This window comes from Onychostruthus taczanowskii, unplaced genomic scaffold, assembly GCF_017590055.1.
Source record: "Onychostruthus taczanowskii isolate IOZ18803 unplaced genomic scaffold, ASM1759005v1 scaffold58, whole genome shotgun sequence".
NCBI classification, from domain to species: Eukaryota; Metazoa; Chordata; class Aves; order Passeriformes; family Passeridae; genus Onychostruthus; species Onychostruthus taczanowskii.
In genome coordinates, this window is record NW_024503457.1 from 2,252,597 (window position 1) to 2,271,488 (window position 18,892).

The 18,892-nt window shown below is 40.1% G+C and overlaps 2 protein-coding genes across 4 annotated transcripts in view; one reads left to right on the forward strand and one right to left on the reverse strand.

Annotated features, from left to right (window-relative positions):
- COL4A2 (collagen type IV alpha 2 chain) overlaps positions 1 to 3,229 on the forward strand; it is a 141,992-nt gene extending 138,763 nt beyond the window's left edge. For all 3 annotated transcript variants that reach the window (XM_041418017.1, XM_041418015.1, XM_041418016.1), the window contains exon 48: positions 1,595 to 3,229. In XM_041418017.1, the coding sequence (XP_041273951.1) occupies positions 1,595 to 1,849 (255 nt within the window). In that variant the 3' untranslated portion in view covers positions 1,850 to 3,229. The remainder of the gene's footprint in view (positions 1 to 1,594) is intronic.
- A 5,247-nt stretch (positions 3,230 to 8,476) lies between these two features.
- RAB20 (RAB20, member RAS oncogene family) overlaps positions 8,477 to 18,892 on the reverse strand; it is a 28,379-nt gene continuing 17,963 nt past the window's right edge. Inside the window, exon 2 of the mRNA XM_041418123.1 lies at positions 8,477 to 9,602. Within this exon, the coding sequence (XP_041274057.1) occupies positions 9,082 to 9,602 (521 nt within the window). The 3' untranslated portion in view covers positions 8,477 to 9,081. The remainder of the gene's footprint in view (positions 9,603 to 18,892) is intronic.

The following is an 18,892-nucleotide window of genomic DNA, read 5'->3' on the forward strand; positions in this document are numbered from 1 at the left end:
AAAATTAAGTACAGAAAAAAAATCTCTACATTTTGAGAGTAGGTCAGTTTTACCATGCCTGTGTTTGACCTTTCTTTTGCTTCTATAAAAAGCCCTGATACCAATCTCATAGTTCCTACACAAGAATGTCAAGAAGTAATTAAATATTTGCAAAGCCCCATGTAAACACTGAGCATTGTTAAGAGAAAAGTTGTCACCTTAGCAAGAACTCTTTTCTGGAACAAAATCTGTCAGCACTGTGGTGCACACTGTGAGAAAAATTCCCATTTTCCCAGCTAGCTTGTGGAGCAAATGAAGTGTTTGGTGTATGCATTTTTGCTTCTCAGGCAGCTGTGGAAAGCGTAGAGCACACTTGTGGTTTTCTCAGAGTACATGCTGTTTTAATTCCTTGGCTTAAATTTGTCACCTCCTTCCCCTGAGTAAGGTGCAGTCCTCAGTCTGCACAGACTCTACCCAAAGAGCCAGAGAAGTCAGTAAGATTTCAAGTAGCAAGAGCACTCCACTATCACACATCCTATATGAGTAAGCATTGCAGGAGGATAAAAAGCTATAGTGAATACCAGAAGAGATGTTATAAGCATAGAGTTGGAGCTTACAGACCAAGCATGGAATACCAGTGCCCATCCTGAGGTTGCCAAGCAGGGCTGCTCCCGTGCCAGGGCTCAAGTAGCATCAGTAGGTTTTACTATCTGCTTTCCAGCTCCAACTGCAGAGGCCTCAAAGTGGAAATAATTTATGCTGCCTCTTACATTCCCTACATTTACAAAACTGTTTAAGAACTTCATTTTCCAGCTGCTTTCTTTTATATTACAGATTCTTTCCATTCCTAACAAAAATTCTACAGTATAACTTAAAAATACAGCTGTATATTCATTAAAGGGACAGAGAAAATGCCCATTTTGTTAGTAATGCCTTTGACAGAAGAAAAGTAGCATTCAGTTCATTATCACAGAACTTGTCAAAGACAACAATTGAGTGGCGTAAAGATGCATGATTCTGGTGAAATCGCTGTTAAAAAACATGTTATTCAAGGAACTAGTTATTGTATAGAAGTTAATTCTGTTTCTGCAGTGCTCCTTATATGCAATGCAGAGTAAGACTTTACAATTTGGGAAATTCAAATTAAATATATGGTGAAAAATTGTTCTTAGTGAGGGTAATAAAACAGAGGAGCAAGATGCCCAGACAAGTTGTGGGAGGTCCATCCTTGGAGGTATTAACAACTCACAGCACCTTGGAGCAGCTGAGGGCAGCTTTCGTGTCGGCCCTGCTTTGAGCAGGGAACTGGGGGAAGTGACCTCTAGTGGGCCCTTTCCACCTAAATGATTCTCCAATTCTAAGACTTCCAGAAAATCTTAACTACAGAAAGACATGTTTTTTAGAAGATTTCAAAGAGGCATCAGCATATGGGCTAGCTGCTTTATATAGTTACAGCATAGCCAAACCCTTACACAGCTGCAGGACTGGCCAACTTTCTGCTCTGGAGATAAGAATTAGGAGCAATTCTAGTGGTTTTTCTCTTTTCACACATGTAAGTTTATGACAGCATTGCCTGAGGCTGCACTCTGAACACTGCCCTCCTTGTCTCCCTTAGCACACTGCTGCTGGTGATGAAGGTGGAGGACAGTCGCTGGTTTCTCCTGGGAGCTGCCTGGAAGATTTCAGGGCGACTCCTTTCATCGAGTGCAACGGCGCACGCGGAACCTGTCACTACTTTGCAAACAAATACAGCTTCTGGCTCACCACCATCGACCAGCCCTTCCAGAGCAAGCCCTCGGGAGACACACTCAAGGCAGGACTCATCCGAAGCCATATCAGCAGATGTCAAGTCTGTATGAAAAACTTGTAAAAGTCTCTCACAGTATAAGGAAGCGCCTTATCACATAGTCCTTATACTGAGGAGCCTTCTGAGGTGGTTAGACAATTGAGTAAATCATGTTGGTGCTTTTTTTAACTTATTACCTCAAAAGCTGAATGGAAATTAATTTTTTAAATGTCTGTAAAAGCAAGTTAAGTATAACACAAATTAAGTCTAACAGATCTAGTGGTGTGTTCTCCCACTATGCAGAATATATACACATTTTTTGCTAGTCTAATATTACATTGTTTGCCAGATGACAGAAATACTCACAGCTTTGAAACACCAAAAAATCTTCAATAATAAAAGGTTTTCTTGGTCAGATACCCACCGCATTTCCCTGAAGAGAATATATGTATCTTTCTATTTACTGTATTTGTCACAACAGTAAATGCTAACAGCTGCAGTTCCATAAATTAACACAGGATGATCTAAGTCCTAAATTGTTGCAAAATACTGAAAATACACTGTGGTCCAAAATGCTCATGTCCAGCACTGAAACCTAATTTACATTTTAGTATTTTCTGCTTGGGCGTTTCAAACACACCCAACACTTCTTTTTTTTTTTTTTTTTTCCCCAAGCCTCACCATGCTTTAGCACTGCCAATAGCAAAGCCCACAGGCTTCCAAAAACAGTAACTAGAAAATGCAACTCTTTCAATTTGGTTAGAAGTCTACATGAAGAAGATTAACATTTTATTTTATAAGCTTGATGGCATTTTTCCTAGACATACCCCAAGCCAAACGATCCCTTGCTCCACCATGCTGTGGACATTTCATCTGTGTCACACCACCCACACAGCAGCAGCAATTGGTTTGTGCACTGCACCTTTTCCCCTCCAAAATTAAGCCACTCATCACAAGCAGGCTTCAGCCACATCATGTTGGAGCAGCACACGGGGTAGGGTTTGCAGGAGTGCTGGATGCCACATGACCCTCAAACTTGCAGCTCTGCCAGCTGCTCTCTGAATGTGTCCTCTCCTGGCAGCTGGGGATGAGTGGCAATGGCATGGCCACCATCCCAACCTGCACAGAGTCATCCTTGCAAAAGCAAAGGAGAGGGCAGCAAGGCATTTATTTGGCATCATCTTTTCCTGTAGAAAAGGGTTGATAATAGCCAGAATGGCAATTCTGGCAGTTTTTTCCTTCTTTAGAAAGAAACAATTTAGCCCGAAGTTGTCTGTCAGTGCTGCAAGAGAGGAGGGAAAAAGGATCAACTACAAATTTCATGTTCACATAATCTGATTAATACTTATAGCAATGACAGTGATTTTTCAGTAACTCACCTCACTCCTGCTTCAGATATTTCTTGGCTTTTATTATTACATTCCAACCTCACGGTATCATAAATAAACCCTTTCTTTTTCTACATTTCTATTTGTTGGTGATTTCTGTTTTGTAAACTGGGTTTTTCCATACAATGCATATGGACTACTCTGTTGAAATACTTTGTTTGCACTAAGGAATTAGAAAAGCACTCCCAGCAAACTCTTCCCACTGAAACTCAAACTCTTCAACCAGAGAACACTTGTTTGTTTCATTGCACTTAAAAAATCTAAGAGGGAAGCTGTCTCTAAAATCACTTATTTAAGATGAACAAGTAAAATAGTACTGTTTAATCTGTTATTAGAATGATGAAAGCAAATAAACTGTGGCATTGCAGTTTAAAACAACCATTATTCATGCTCTACAATGTTCAGGAAACCAACATTTACCAGACTTGTCAAGAGTTGCCTCCACAAAAAAATATATATATATATATATAAATTAAGTTAATCATAGAATGAGTTGAATTGGAAGGGACCATAAAAATAATTTTGTTCCAAGTCCCCTGCCATGGACAGGGAGATCTTTCACTAGACCAGGTTATTCAGAGTGACATCCAACCTGACCTTAAACACTTCCAGGGATGGGGCACCCACAGCTTCTCAGGGCAACAAGTTCCAGTGTATCACCACCTTCCCAGTAAAGATTTTTTTCTTAATATCTAATCTAAACCTACTCTCAATTTGAAAACATTCCTTCTTGTCCTGGCCCTACATGCCCTTGTAAAAAGTCCCCTGCCATCTTTCCAGCAGACTGCCATCAGGCACTTACCTAGCACACTGTCTGACCTAGATTAGCTTCTCATATAATTAGATACAGCCATAAACAGAGAAATTACCTGAGCTTTAAATGAGCTGTCTGATCCTGCATTAGCTCTGAAAAGCAGCCCCTGAACAAACTTGTCACTCTATTATTTATTTCAGTTAAATAAAACTCAGTACTGAAAGCACTGCAGTCAACATGAGCTAAATCTATTCCATATTTGCCAATTCTCTTAAACATGGCAGTAACAAATAACCAGGAACACACAACTTGCCTCTTCCACATATTGCTAGACAGCAGTCCTTGTGGAATGATCATATAAATATCCCTTGTGAGTTGTACAGCAATGCAGCACATTCAGTGTTTCAAGAGAACTCAAGTGAAGGTTAAACAAATCTATAAAAACGGATTATGTCAACAACAGCAGCAAACTATTTGGATTTTCATGGCTAATATATTGCCTAATCTTCCGACAAAGCTCATTGCCCTTGCACATAAAACTTCAGCACATGGTTCTTCCACCAGCAGTTGCTTAGCCTCTTCATTTTCTCTGATTCAATAAGCTGATCTTAACAAGTTTGTTCAGAGTGGTCTCAGCTCAGTGTAAAGTGGAACACATCAGCATAGTGCAGGGAAAAGACAAAGCAGCCATAAAACCCACAGGGTGCTAAGCAGGCTTGAGCTCCTGTACCTTGTGTGCATCACGTGCTTCAGGTGCGCGTACCCACAGCCGTGCTCCTCCAGAGCCTGCGCAATCCCGGCTCACAGGAGCGCAGGGAGCTCCTGCATGCGCACACACGTGGAACACTCAGCAGACAGAGGATTTCACCTGGTGAGCTCATCCAGAGCACTGCACAGAAGGACACTGACTTGTCAAACTGCCTCTTAGCTGCAGGTTTACCTCCTCTCCTATGAAGACAGGCTGACGGTTGGAGTTGTTCAGCTGAAAAAGACTCTGGGGAGATCTTATAGCAGCCTCAAAGTACCTAAAGGAGACTCAACAAGACCTGTAGTGTACAGGGCAAGAGGTAGCAGTTCTGAACTGAAAGAGGGTTGGTTTGGATTTGACAGAAGGAGGACATTTTTTTACTGTGAGGGTGGTGAGGCACTGGAGTAGATTGCCCAGAAAAGCTGTGGTTGTCCCATCCCCAAGCGTTCAAGACCAGGCTAGATGGGGCTTTGAGCAGCCTGGTTGAGTGGCTAGCAGATGTCCCTGCCCATGGCCAGAGGGTTGGAACTAGATGATTCTTGAAGATCCCTTCCAACCCAAACCATTCCACAGTTATGGTTGTAGAGCCCACTTTCAAGAAGCTAAAATACCTTTCTACAGGAAAAATCTCAGCTACAGCAAAATAAACCCATACTTTTACTGAACTAGAGTGCCCAGCCTAGGATGTAAAAAAAAAAAATCACAAATGTTTTGCCTTGGTTTGACCACATCTTCCATTTCGAAGCATGGTGTATGCTTCCTACACTTACCTGTTTGAAAACATGCTGAAGTGTAACATGCTGCCAAGCCTGGAGAAGATAAATGAGATCATACTCCCCTTCTATAGGTAACAGTGCATTACTGTATTAACACTACTAGAAGTGAAGATATAAGTGAAGTCAACATAGTGATGTGAGTTGACCCAAATTATTCCCTCGGAGCATATTGACCAAAAGAGCAGAGTCTGTTCACACCCTATATGACTCTGCTTGTCCATGGCTGCCAGAAATAGAAAATTAACAAACAGCAAGCAGTAAACATGGCCTTGGCACAGGAGGTGTGAGATTGTTGCCAGAGGAGAGGCTGAGGGATGACTGCCAATATGCCAAGAGCACCCAAGTGCAGGCAGCAGCTGCCCAGCAGCCACATGGGGACCAGTGGCACCCCCAGGCACGGCCACCCGCTGAGGGGGAGTGGGGACATGGCCCTGCAGTTGTTCTGCACACAGCAGTTAAACCCGACTGAACAAGGGAAAGAAGCAACATCACAGCACCCCATGAATCACTACAGAGTAGCAGAAACAGGCAGGAGTGCTTCCCACCACGATGTGGGCAAGGATGCAGCTAAGAGGCTCAGAAGCTTTGCCAGCCCTATAGGCACTGGCAGAAGAGGTTCTTTTGTGACTTACTTGAAGCCTTGTTGGGGTTGTCAAGGGCCCATGGCAACCTCCATTTTGCACCATAAATGTCTGTGAGGGGCAGAGAGCAGGATGGATCCTCCCCCATGGTCAGCCTGGCTCAGCCATCACCTCGGGCACTGGCTGGCCTGCAGGTCACATTCACCCAGCATGGCCAAAAACAGCACCTCTTTTATTTCACTATATCATCACTTCACATAATCCACAGGGAAAGGAGCAGGGGGAATAAATGCTTGTCAAATGAGTTTCTCCTCCCTGGCATGGCAGGCAGAGTCCTTAGTCCACGCTTTCAACCACCTCCACTAGTCCTGGCAGGGAGGATGTCCCTTGGCTTCAGCATCATCACAACAGGCCCAGCTGCAGACAAGTGACCTCTCTTCAACAGCTCCCATGTATTACCCAACTACTTCCCAGGTTTTGTTCTGTAATCCCATGATCTCACAAAGGCTGGTACAGTGTCAACCCATCATAACCCAGAAATTTCTCAAGGAACAATAGCCAGCAACACTAAAAAAAAACAAGAACAACATACCAGACAAGTGTAGACTTAAGGGCAAGAGTGCAGCACACAAGACTGGTTCCTGTGTCATCTCATGTGGTGAAAACACCCAAGTTGAAGCTTTTAGAAAGACTGTAAGAATTACTTAAGATCTCATATGAATCAAATGCTGGTGCAACTGAATTGCAAATATTTAACACCTTAAGAAGTGTTGGATGCCAAATTTAAAAATATTTTTCCTATTCTGCGCCTTCCAGATGTACATCTCCCAGTCATCTCCCAAAATGCCTGACCTTGCAATCAGTGTGTGCTGCAGGTTCAGCTGTCAACAGAAAAGGTTGACAGGGCAGAAGTCCAGGGCTGGACTTCTCACAGGTGTGTCTGCAGAACCCTTTGGTCACGAACAAAACAGAGTGCAACCTGTTTGTCTCTTCCCAGTCCTGAGGGAAGACTACATACTGACCCTGGAATTTTGATAATGGCTAGAAGGTTTCTAATTATACACATTTTAAAATACCACAGCTCAGGTGCTGTTTAGTCTCTGACAGTCTGGTAGGTGTCTGCAAGCCACCGGCAAACCCAAAAGATTACAACCCTTAGTAGGGCCTGTAGCAATAGGAAAAGGGTTAATGATTTTAAACCACAAAAGAGCAGGTGCAGACTAGATATAAGGAAGACATTTTGACAATGAGGTTGGTAAAACACTGCAACAGGTGTTGCACCTGTAGATGCCCCATCCGTGGAAATAGTCTAGTTTTGATTGGACAGAGCAACCTGATCAAATTGAAGACCTAACTGCTCAAAGCATGGGGAAGTGGACTAGATGGCATTTAAAGGTCCCTTCCAACCCAAACCCATGATTATATTATTTAATGCTGAGTGGTTTCTCTCTCAAGCCATTCTTCCCCACTACATGTGTACTATGAATTAACTTGAAAGCAGAAAATAAAGCTACTGCTCTGCAGCAATTTGCTCAATAGAATATATGTCCAAAAAAAAAAAAAAGTGTTTTAAATCTATTTAGAAAAAATTTATTATTTGTATAGGAATTTTCTCCCTATGTATGGAACAACTGTGATTTGAGTGGGACAGAGAGAGGCAATGACAAAGTGTAAGAACCACCAACCCTTAGTTTTAGAAAATTGTACCAGAGGCACCCAAAGGAAGATGAAGTCCCCACACAGGAGCTCACAAAACTGAAAATATGCAGGCTGCATCCTTGGGGTTGAGTGGTTGGCTGGTTTTTTGGGAGAAATTGTGGGGGAGGGGGTGGTCTCAGGGTGTGTTTAAAAACTAGAAGTTCTTCACTCTGCCTCAGTTCAGTGTGAGCTCCTGGGTCACTATGTGCATTCTTTGTAGCTGAGAGGGTTGGGAAACTCCAGGAGCTGTATTAAGTGTTAGCCACACCTTTTTACAGGTCAGGAGGGAAACCTGTACCTCATTATTGCTCCTTCATGGGCCTTTTACTCCACAAAAGGCAGTTTCTTCCCTTCCTCCTGCATTAGCCTGTTTCACATCAGAAAACACCAGTCTTCACTCCCCTCCAGGTAGAGGTAATTACTACTCCAGGTAGTAATGTCATGCACAGCTGATAAAAATCAAAGCTGCAGCTCTGCCTGAGAAAAACTAAGGAGTGGGAAAGGAGACAGAACACATACTGAACACAATGATACCCCTAAAGGCACCAAAAAGAGGTTTTTACAAAAATACAAACAAAATAATGTTGATTTCTTCCCCAAAATCCACCTATATTAAAAATAATTACAAGGGGGAAATGGAAGGAAAGAAAAAAACTTCCTCCTGCAACTTGCAATTAGAACAGCAAGAGCTGAGATACTGCTTGTTAACACATGAAAGCCCACTATGGAAGAAGAATTCTCATTAATAAAGTCTCCAAATGAACAGTACATATCCACAGTGATTTTAATAGTTCAGCTTCTGAATCATATGCGGTCATGTCTGTCATAAAAAGATTGCATTTGACTTATTAGCTACAAATATAAATATACCTGGATTTTCTTTTTTTCCTTAAGAATAAAAAAGTACTATATGTTCAGTCTTCCAAAGTTAGAATCATAAGGGAAAAGAAGATCATAATATGAAAGTTTTCAAGAGTACACAAACAGATCATTTACATGCAACATGAAATGGCAAGTCACTAAAAATCAGAATGTTTCAAATCTGTCCAAAGGATTGTCGCTACCCATTCTAATAACACATCACTTGTCTTCAGAGCCCATGGAAACTGGCAAGTCTTACTCTATAATTTCACTTGCATTCCCATTTTTTTTAATACACAGAGCTTCCCAGAAGCCTTTAATGGTCAGAAGATTTATTTGTTTCTCTCTCTCTTTTTGGTTTTTTTTTTTTTTTTTTTTTTTTTTTTTTGCATACACCATTTTAGTCTATTTATTCCTTGACTTTTCCTTTCTGGTCAACTGCAAGCAGTTCTTATTCCTCATTTTGCTGGAGTGAAAAATCCCTCCCCTTTTCCATGTCACATAGATGGTTCAGGCACAACAACCTGACTTTGTCCTTTTGGCTGGCTTGTAGTCCGTGATGTCTACGGTTTGTGGTGGCCCCTCAGCTTTCTGCCGTACGATTATTGGGACTACCATGTCAAACACAGTTTCAAACAGGTAGTCCACCTTGTATCCTGTCTTTGCACTGGTCTCAAAACACATTTTCTCAGCAGCTGGAACATCCTTCTCATCTAGCATTTTGTATTTCAGTATCTTTTTATAGAGCGCAATTGCATCCTCTGCACGGACTTGTTTCCGCACCTTTGAGCCACAGCTGGCACCAGACTTCTCAGGTCTGTTTTCATCCGGTGGTGAAGTACAGTCATCACTGAGGTCAACTTTATTTCCAACAATAGCAAAAATGCAGTCAGCACTTGCACTGTCTGTCAGAGCCAAGAATCTTTCTTCCAGCTCCGTCAGGCTTTGGAGGCTGTTCACGTCGTACGTGAGGATCACAGCAGCCGCTCCTCTGCAGTACATAGACCCGAGGCCATGGAACTGCTCCCGTCCTGGCAAAGGTTTAAACACAGCAAATGTTAGTGTGCTGGAAAACACATTATTAACCAAGTAAGAGAGTTTAAGGAATTTTAAACCAATTTCACAAGTTGGATGAAACAGTGAAGATAAAAATGCGTTTTGTAGCACTTTCAGGTTTTTCCTTCTGTTTTTCCATAAGAGAGCAACAGTACCACAGAACAGCTCTACTCATTATTTGCTCAGTCTCAGAGAAGGGAATCTGTAGAGACAAGTGAACAAGGAAGCTCATGCAGCATTCATACTTCCAGAGAAAAAAAAAAACAAACTTTTTTTTTTTATTAAATTGCATGCTAGTTGATTTACATCACATTAACTACTACCCACAGATGGCCCATCCATTTACCTCACCATTTACAAACAAGAAAGTTCTACAGTTTCAAGTTCTGCTGGAATTTATTACTCCTATAAATCCAGCATGCATTTTCAAGTACATCTAGTTCAGAAATCTGTATGAAAATCAGTAATCCACTTCTTCCTAAGTTTTGAAGGATTTTGTAAGCCATATAGTCTGATGCTACATGCCCAGAGTTCTCAGGTACCTTGGCTTTACAGGAAAAGTGTCTTGTGTATCCAGCCTGTAGTGATATGCATCTGTCCTTCCACCAGTTTTCACACATTTTTTAAACACACAATATACAGAAAATCCTAATACATTCTAAGAGAAATTAATCTTTTAAGTTGCCCTGGCCATTGCTCAATAACCAACAGTTAAAACATTTCTTTCTCCTCATTCAGGGACTATCTTCCAGCGTCTCCAAGTAAGCCCTGATGGTGTCCTTCAACTTCATTTATTGGAAGACAAAATAGACTCCTCTTTAAATCCTGGGAAGCAAATGATGCTCTTCAGTAGTTGCAACAGGACTAAGGGAAACTAGGCAGAAGGCAAACCGTGCTTTCCTTCCTATTGAGAGCTGCTACCTTCCCCAAATACTTGCCACCTGTAGAATAGGCTGTATGCTTTACTATCCAAGAAAAAGATAAACACACTAGATCTCAACCAGCCATCAGAGTCAGCCTTAGGTCACTACATAAGTGTGAATGAACAGAGAAAAAAAAAGATGAAAAAGAGCCAACTACACACTTATGAATATTTAAAAATCAACATCATTTTCCAACTCTTTTCATACGATCCCTTTGCACAGAACCTTCATTTATAGAAAATCTGGAAGAGATCTGGTTACATTCATCTTCTGCACAAAGCTACTGACCACCAGGAGTTACTTCATCATCATCAATGATTCATCATTAAATCCTTGTAAATGACTGTGGAACAGGAAAGGCAGAAGAAATTAATGCTGACAAATGCAGGCCAGCACACATTGGGAAAACACATCGGCACGTGAACACGCACTCTGAAAGGAACTCGGAATCTGCCTCCAGTGGGGAACAGAACAGTCACTGCAGTGAGTCCTTCGACAAACATCAGAACTGTACTCCACAGCTGCCAGAAGAGAGACAGTGCTCATCATTATCAGTAAAACAGTAAAACCTGGGAAACCTCAAGCTAGAACATGAAATCCAAATCTCATTGCACTTTTAACACAGAGTGAAACTCTGGCAACTGCCAGAGAGAGAGGTTTGGAAAGGCGCAGAGTTCATTATAAAGAGGGGTAAAAGGAAGCTGGTGAGAATCCTCAGAAGTATGTGAAACATTTGCATGAGGAAAAATTGTGGGATCTTTCAGGCTGGTGAATGATTGGGAAAAAAGGTAGAAACAAATGTCTATAAATTCAGGCGTAATGCTGAGAAAAAATAAATAGTTGTTCCTCGGTTACTTTCTCGTCACACAGAAAATGAGGATTTCACATCAAAAACATGCGTGTAATTTAAATACTTTCCCTCAAAGCGAAAAATTGGTAATAGCAGTTATATAACATTGCAGAGGTCAAAAGTTCAGCGAACAGCATTCTGAAAATCATTAGGCAAAGTTTATGGAAAATTGCTTCAGTGCAATTTTGTATAACCTCTGATTTGCTTTCCCTCAGCGAAATAAATTCTTTAACTCATGATCTGGGAGGCAGGAAAAAAGGAGGTTTAAAAAAAAAAAAGCTATACGCTTGTTTAGGTATGTTGAATAAGGGCAAGGGAGATTGGGATGCAGGGGATTTAGGAGGTCAGTCCTTTTATGCTTTTTTTCCCAACCTCATGTTAAAGTTGTTCTTCCAGTTGCACTGTAACTGAGTCTTTAAATGTCCCCAAGTTTTCAATAAAAGTTTGTACCGTGACCGATTTTGTTCTCACCCGAACCCTGATTATACTGTGGTCTGGAAACCACAATGGAACATGTATGTCCCCCTGTTCTCCCACTTCAAATGCCTAAGCCATAAAATGCAGCCCCCAGAATTGTTTGCTACAGCAACCAAGCAGCAGAACAATACTATTACTTGTTTTATGGTATTTATATGCTAATCTAATCTTGCACAGCATAATATAAACCATGACACTTTTACATGGCAGCTACCAACTGACTATTTCTATAACTAATACACTGTTGAAAGGGGGAAGAGAAACAGTAAGAATTTACCTTGCATAGGATTAATTATGTCAAAGGAATTATGGATAGTCCCCTCTGCTCACCCTCACAACACAATCCACATGCAGAAAAAATGGCACAATGTATTTTCGCAGCAGTTTCCTTGTACAGACTACTTCTGACACTTATGAGCTGGAACAATTCAACATATGGAAAAAACCCCCAAAACTACACTAAGTATTTAAACTAATACCTGTCCTCAAGGTGTCAGGCAAAATAGTACCAGACATTAGGATGAAAAACTTACTGCTTGAAAACAGCCATCCCCATCTTATAGCCAGTTATTTTTTTTTCCTCTGGACCCATCTGGTCCCACTCCAACCACATATTTTTTGATGCAATTAGTTAAGGTAAGTGGTAAACCCTGAATCCAAAAATTAAACAATTTTGCCTTTTCAAAAAAACAAAGGTAGCAGAGAAGAGTGAAAGAACTATCAAACAATTTGCAGTCAAAGGAATTGCAAGAACCACCAAATCAACCACAAAGGCACAACATCAGGGAAAATTCTGAAAACCGAGCAATGAAAAACTAATTTTCATTTCCTTTTCATTTTTATATTTTACCATTTTTAGAGCAGTTAACAACCCTACAGCTGTATCCCTATCTGCAGCACCATCAGCTTTCCAGAAGGTCTTCCATCAAGTATATGAAGACCTGTTGGAGACTTCAGCCACTCAGAGGCAGCACAACCAACAAGCATTTTCAAAGTCCCATGATGGTTGTCATAAATCAAAGAGTTTTGAGCCAAATGGACCTCAGTACCATGAAGTTTGTAAGGAACCTAAGAGAGAAAGAAAGGAAAAGCAGACCTTGCAAGAGGCTGGCTTGACAAATAAGCAAGGCTAGATCTAAAGTGTACCAAGACTTGAACTTAAGGCCTCCTACTGCACTTTGACCTCTCAGCTGGAAGGCAGCAGCCCCTGTGAATCCTTTCTCTGGATGGGACCACAGCCCATCCAAGCACCCCAATCCCTTCCAGCTCTGGGATTCACTGACAACAGCAGCACCTCAATGCTGCTCTTGGAGCTCTCTGCCTGCCCATGGCCCCTTGAGGGCGGTATCCAAAGTAGCTGTGTATGTTTATGAGAGCAGAAGCCAGATTTGAATGCTCCTCACCTAGCACCTCTTCAAAGGCTTTCACCACAACTTCTGAAGTGGCACAACTTCTACCAGAAGAAGAAGTTTTAAATCTCTCTGTTGAGCATGTACAAGAATGCAAAATAGGGTTACTTTCAGTCTGGAGGGAATAAAACACAACTATTAAAGAGGTAAAAAGGTCTTCAATAAAGTACTAAAAAAAGTACTGTTTCTACTCTATCATCATAGTCTAAGTGGCAGCATAACCCAGTTCCTAAGTTAAATATGTAGTGGGGAAAAGTACACAAAGGTGGGCTACAGAGGCACGTGACCATTGTGTTAAAATTGCACAAGATTGCAGAATTGTCCAGGAAGTGCTCAGTCTATAAACCAGGGACCTTCCAAGGATTTTCACAGTACTGTAATCTAACCAGTAGAGAGGAATTAACAGAAACACAAGGTATGAGCTAGCTTTTGTCTTTCAGATTCTCCTTCTGCTTTATAGGAGTCTGAACTTGAGTGTACATGGAGAGGGATAGGAACTGTACCAGATAGGAACTGCACCGGATAGGAACTGTACCCTAGGGAGATAGCTAGAAGAGGAAAGAAAAGAGAAAGTATGACACCCATGACACATCACAGAAATCAGTATTAGAAAGAAATGAGCTTTGAGGATTCAGCTGCAGTAGATGAAGGTTCAAAGGGTGACCCTTATGCTCTTGAGTTACCTCAGCAGGAACATCCTTGAGATCACAAGAGTAGACAAAGATCCCTTTTGAAAAGGGAACAACATTTCTTTCTGTTCGCAGACAAGGCAGTAAAGCTGTGACCCTTTAAAGGACATCAGGGGAAACAATTTTGCTAGGAACTGAGATTTCTATTTGTGCACATATACCAAGATACATAATGACTACCAAAGAACAAACAGTAAAGGTCCCTAAAGGTTTCAGGAAAATTCTCCTGCCCACATATGAGTCAGGCTGTCAAGTTTTGAGAGTGATGAAGTCAGGGTTCTTCATTACCTTGTTCAAGGTTGGTATTTATTTCTTGTAGGTGGCTTTATCATATTTCCCTTGAAGTCAGGAGCTTTGTTAAGAACTGGACTACATCTGTGATTACTTGGGGATAAAAATAAAGCTCTCCATCCCAAAGGATTAACAAGGATTACATAAATAGAAATTTGTGGACACATGAGTCACAAAGGACTGGAGAGTCCAATTTCTACATGTCCAGGAGCTGTCAGAATTAAATGATTTCCTGATCTGTCAGAAAAATGCCAACATTTGGTTTTTCTTCAAGACAAAATTCCCCATGGAATGACAGTCTCTGAGACAAGAGAGAAACTAAATAATTAAACCAACAAATGCAAATAAACAAAAAACTCCAACACAATACCCCCCACCTCTCCCCAGAAAAAAAACAACCACCAACCACAAAAACAATTACAGTTGAGTAACGATAAAATTCATTTCAGCTCCACCTTCACCCAGTATTATACATTCACAAAGCTGCATTACAGAAGACACTTGAATATGCTGAAGCTTCAGTATGCAACAGATGTCTAGCTCTGCTAAAACCAAGATGACGTTGATTTTGCTTATACTCATTACTTAGATATGAATCAACATTCACGGCATGAACTGTGCCCTATTCTAGCAGCTTCTATTTAAGTTATTAAAATTAGATGTGTATGCCTTGGCCAAAGCAGAATATAACATAAACATAGGAGAGTAGTGATCTTAATACCCAAAGGGTTTTATTTGCATGTTTTAAAGTAGAAAGAGCTACATATGGAAGAAGAAAATAACAACCACATGGGTTAAGTGAACAATGAACAAAGGAAAATTCTTTCATAAAGCTCTCCAAAGAGAAAACATCAAAAACAGTCAAGAAAGTGGAATCAAAGTAATACATAATTGAGACATGCTTACTCCACTTCTAAACACAATTTATTCTGAATTGTTAACTCAAGAATCTTTATCTCGTAATAGAAGACTTAAATTTGTGAAAGAAATCATCTCTTCCCTTAAATCTATGCAGTTTTTACTTAATGAGCAAATTCTTTGGATGCTGAAGGAGTCTGAAATTGCCACGACCCTGCAAACATCCCCACTCTACAAACGAATTATTCTAGTCTTCTAAACCTCCTTCTGCAAAACAGCAGCTCAGTGTGAGAAAACAACCCACACAAACCAGAAGCAGTAATTCACTTCTCACTTAAGCAAGACAAGAAATCATGATCAAACTGAGCCCTGTCCTCCAGTCAGCTTTAAATATTGTACTAGAAATACCCCACTTCCACTAACAAATGTGCCCCTTGGACACAAAATCAATGACTAGAAAGACTAGAACTTGCACACTGCACAATCATTTTCTATGAATTACTTAAACACCCTTAGGTCTGGCCTTAGAAAATGGAGGTTATTTTAAAACACTTAAAATAAACAGAAACAATTAACACAACTTCGTCTTTATAACATTTTTATTTTTCCTCTGATTTAAAACACAAAAACATGTAAAAGCACCCATCGTGTTGCATATGATTCCTTCTTCCTACCACTATACACAAACCGAGTCCTTATCACAGAGGTTATTCACCAGCTTAGATCCAAAACTAAGAGCCAAGCCTGGCAGCATTTAGGTATTTATACTGCTGCTTTTAGATAGATAAAGGAAATGTACTGCATGAGCTGCTTCTCCTCCCCTGGAGGCTGGTGGTCAGGAAGGCAAATATACTCTGGACATTAGCTCCAAATCTCTTCCCATAAAAAGATCATAATATCCCAAAGGAGGCAAGTCCCAGATTGAGAGGAGCCAATGATGTATTTGAGCTGAGTGCCACAGATGAGAAAGCCTTATGAACTGTAAGCAGTGAAGCAGAAGATGCTTTTTAATACATTTAACTCCATGACATTTGAATAAAAGGCAGGTCTCAAGACTACAGTGTGCTGTTATACAGGAGGAATGTAACATTATTTTCCTGATCTGGAAGTGGCATTACATTATGTCACTATAACCTAGTCCCCACTGAATTCACATTCAGAAATTTTATACAGTCTACGGGCAGGCAATTGAATATAATTCTACCTAATATTAAAAATTCAGTTTAATAGAACTGATTTTTGCCTGGACAAGTGGATGAAGTTACTCAAGAAAATCCAACTAGTCATCTAAGTGGAAGCAGAGAAAGTTTTGATAAAACAGGAAATGCCTTGGCACTATAATCCAAAATTTATGAGCTATGGTTCCACACTATAACTTTTATCCTGAAAGATTAAGCTGTACCTTTTACATAAATAAAAATATTAAAGAGAGATTTTTTTATTTTTTTTTAGAAGACTACTAAACTACCATCAGTGATCCAACAGTGTCTGGGATAAGACACATCCAAAAATATATGTAAACTCTGTTACTGGGGAATCTACATTACGACAGAAATAAAAATCTAGGAAAAATACAGAGAGATAAATAAGTGAAGGGCTGTGAGAAAGGGCTAATTCTTAAACACTTTTTTTTTTTAAAGACCATAACTCTTTTCTCTTTGGAAGCAAACTTATGCAGGAATACTTAACAGATATTAATATATTCTCCATGGAATATGAGGAAAATCTACAACAGGTTTCAGGAAAAGCTGGATGAAATTAATAGCATTACCAAGCATCAAGGCCTTTTACTAGGGATTCTTTTCTCTAATACAATATGCACGGGAAAAAATAAAACCCATCCTTTATTTCCATCCCTTTACATAACAAAGCCAACATCCTTTTGGGCATCAAAATTAGCTATTAAGACTCTGCCAAGAGAAGACAAACTACCCCCTAGAAGGATAGTCTACACCAGCATCTACTGTGTGCATTAAGAAATGCAGCTCACTCTTCCTCTGCTTTATCTAAGAGTACCAAAAGCACAAATTGTGTAGCTAAACAGATAAAAAAAACTACTACAATCAGTGCATCTGGAAGGGAATTCATTCAGAATAATTATAAACAAAAGGAATCTCTAGAAGGCATCTGAAATAAAGAAAAAGGGGGTGATTACTTACTGGAAATGGAAATTCCACTATACTTTATACACAAGAATAGTAATACCTTTAATGAAAAAAGCTTTATGCAGATTTATTTTGGCCTACTTCTTTCCTCTCCCTTTAAAGAAAAACAACTAAACTAAAGCTAACTAATATGCCATAAATAAGATTTGAAGGACATGTTTCAGCAAGGACCAACAAATACCAAATATGTAGAAGATTTTGCACTAAAATTCTACCCACTTCACCTACATTCTTGAAAGACAAGTCTTCCCTTAGAAAGGATTAATAACTTCGCTAAAATTAATGCTGCCTATATTTCTTTACAGATTCAAGCTTATTGTTTGTTTAGAGCATTTACAAAAGGAAAGTTACACAAATCCCAGGATGGTTGGGGTTGGAGGGGACCTCTGTAAATCAAGTCCAACCTCCCTGCTGAAGCAGGCTTGCCTAGAACAGATTGCACAAGGTAATTCCAGGCAGGTTTTGAACATTTCCAGATAAAGAGGATACAAAACCTCCCTGGACAGCCTGTTCCAGTGCTCTATCACACTCAAAGTACAGAAGATTTTCCTAATATTTAGATTACACTTTCCATGTTCTGATTTGTACCTTCTGTCCCTTGTCCCTTCACTGGGCACTACTGAAAACCTGGCCCCACCATCTTGACACTGCCCTTAAGATTTGTATGCAGTGGCAAGATCCCATCTCATCTTAACTGTCTGAAATAAACAACAGCACAAACTACCATTAATGTGCTCCTCTTATGGTTCTCACCAGTAAAAAGTGCTCATAATTCTATTTTGGCTGTGTTTCCTTTTTTATAGGCCAATTCACTCAAGAAAGGCCTGATTTGTTGGAAGAAAAATCCCCTTTATGCCCTTGACCTTTCTAAGAAATCTTTCCCGTGTCAAACTTGAAGTATACCAATAGGTCAAGCAGTTTTAACTGACTCTTTAATTTTTATTAGACCATCAATTCAATTAACATTCCAAAAGTGATACTTTGGCACAATTCACATAAAACAATTCTTCCAAAGAAGTTCACTTAAATGGGCCTTTTATTGTTAGGACAAATAACACACTGAGAAGTTATGCAAGAATGCCAGCATGGTGTGCTGCACATCACATGTCAAACTCTGCAAGATGTGGTTAATGATCTACAGGATCATCTGAGCGTTATCTGAAGAATATGGGTTGTTGCAATATGCTTTTCTTCACAAAAAGGCACACTCAAACCCCTGTTTAGTAAGAATCGCAAAACAGAAAATAGTGGGAATTTTTGGCTGCAGGTTAGTTTTATTTCATATTCTCCAAGAAGATTATCAATCTAGGCATGTTGTGGTAGAAGCTCCGAAATAAAGTTACCACCTTTCTCTGATGTGTGGAAGAAATGCCTCAAAAGCGGCGTAGCTTTAATTCACAGTACAACACCAAAGAACCAACAATTGAAACATGGGTAAAAATTTCCTAGTTTTTTTGACAGTTAACAGTGTGATAGTTTATGGAGAAATCTGCTTTTAAGTAAAAGCTTCATTTTCTAAAGGCAGCTAAACTAAAAGCAGATGCCTAGCAGCTTACAGAGGTGCCAATCAGCTGAATCCTGCAGAGCATTCTGAGTCCCAGAG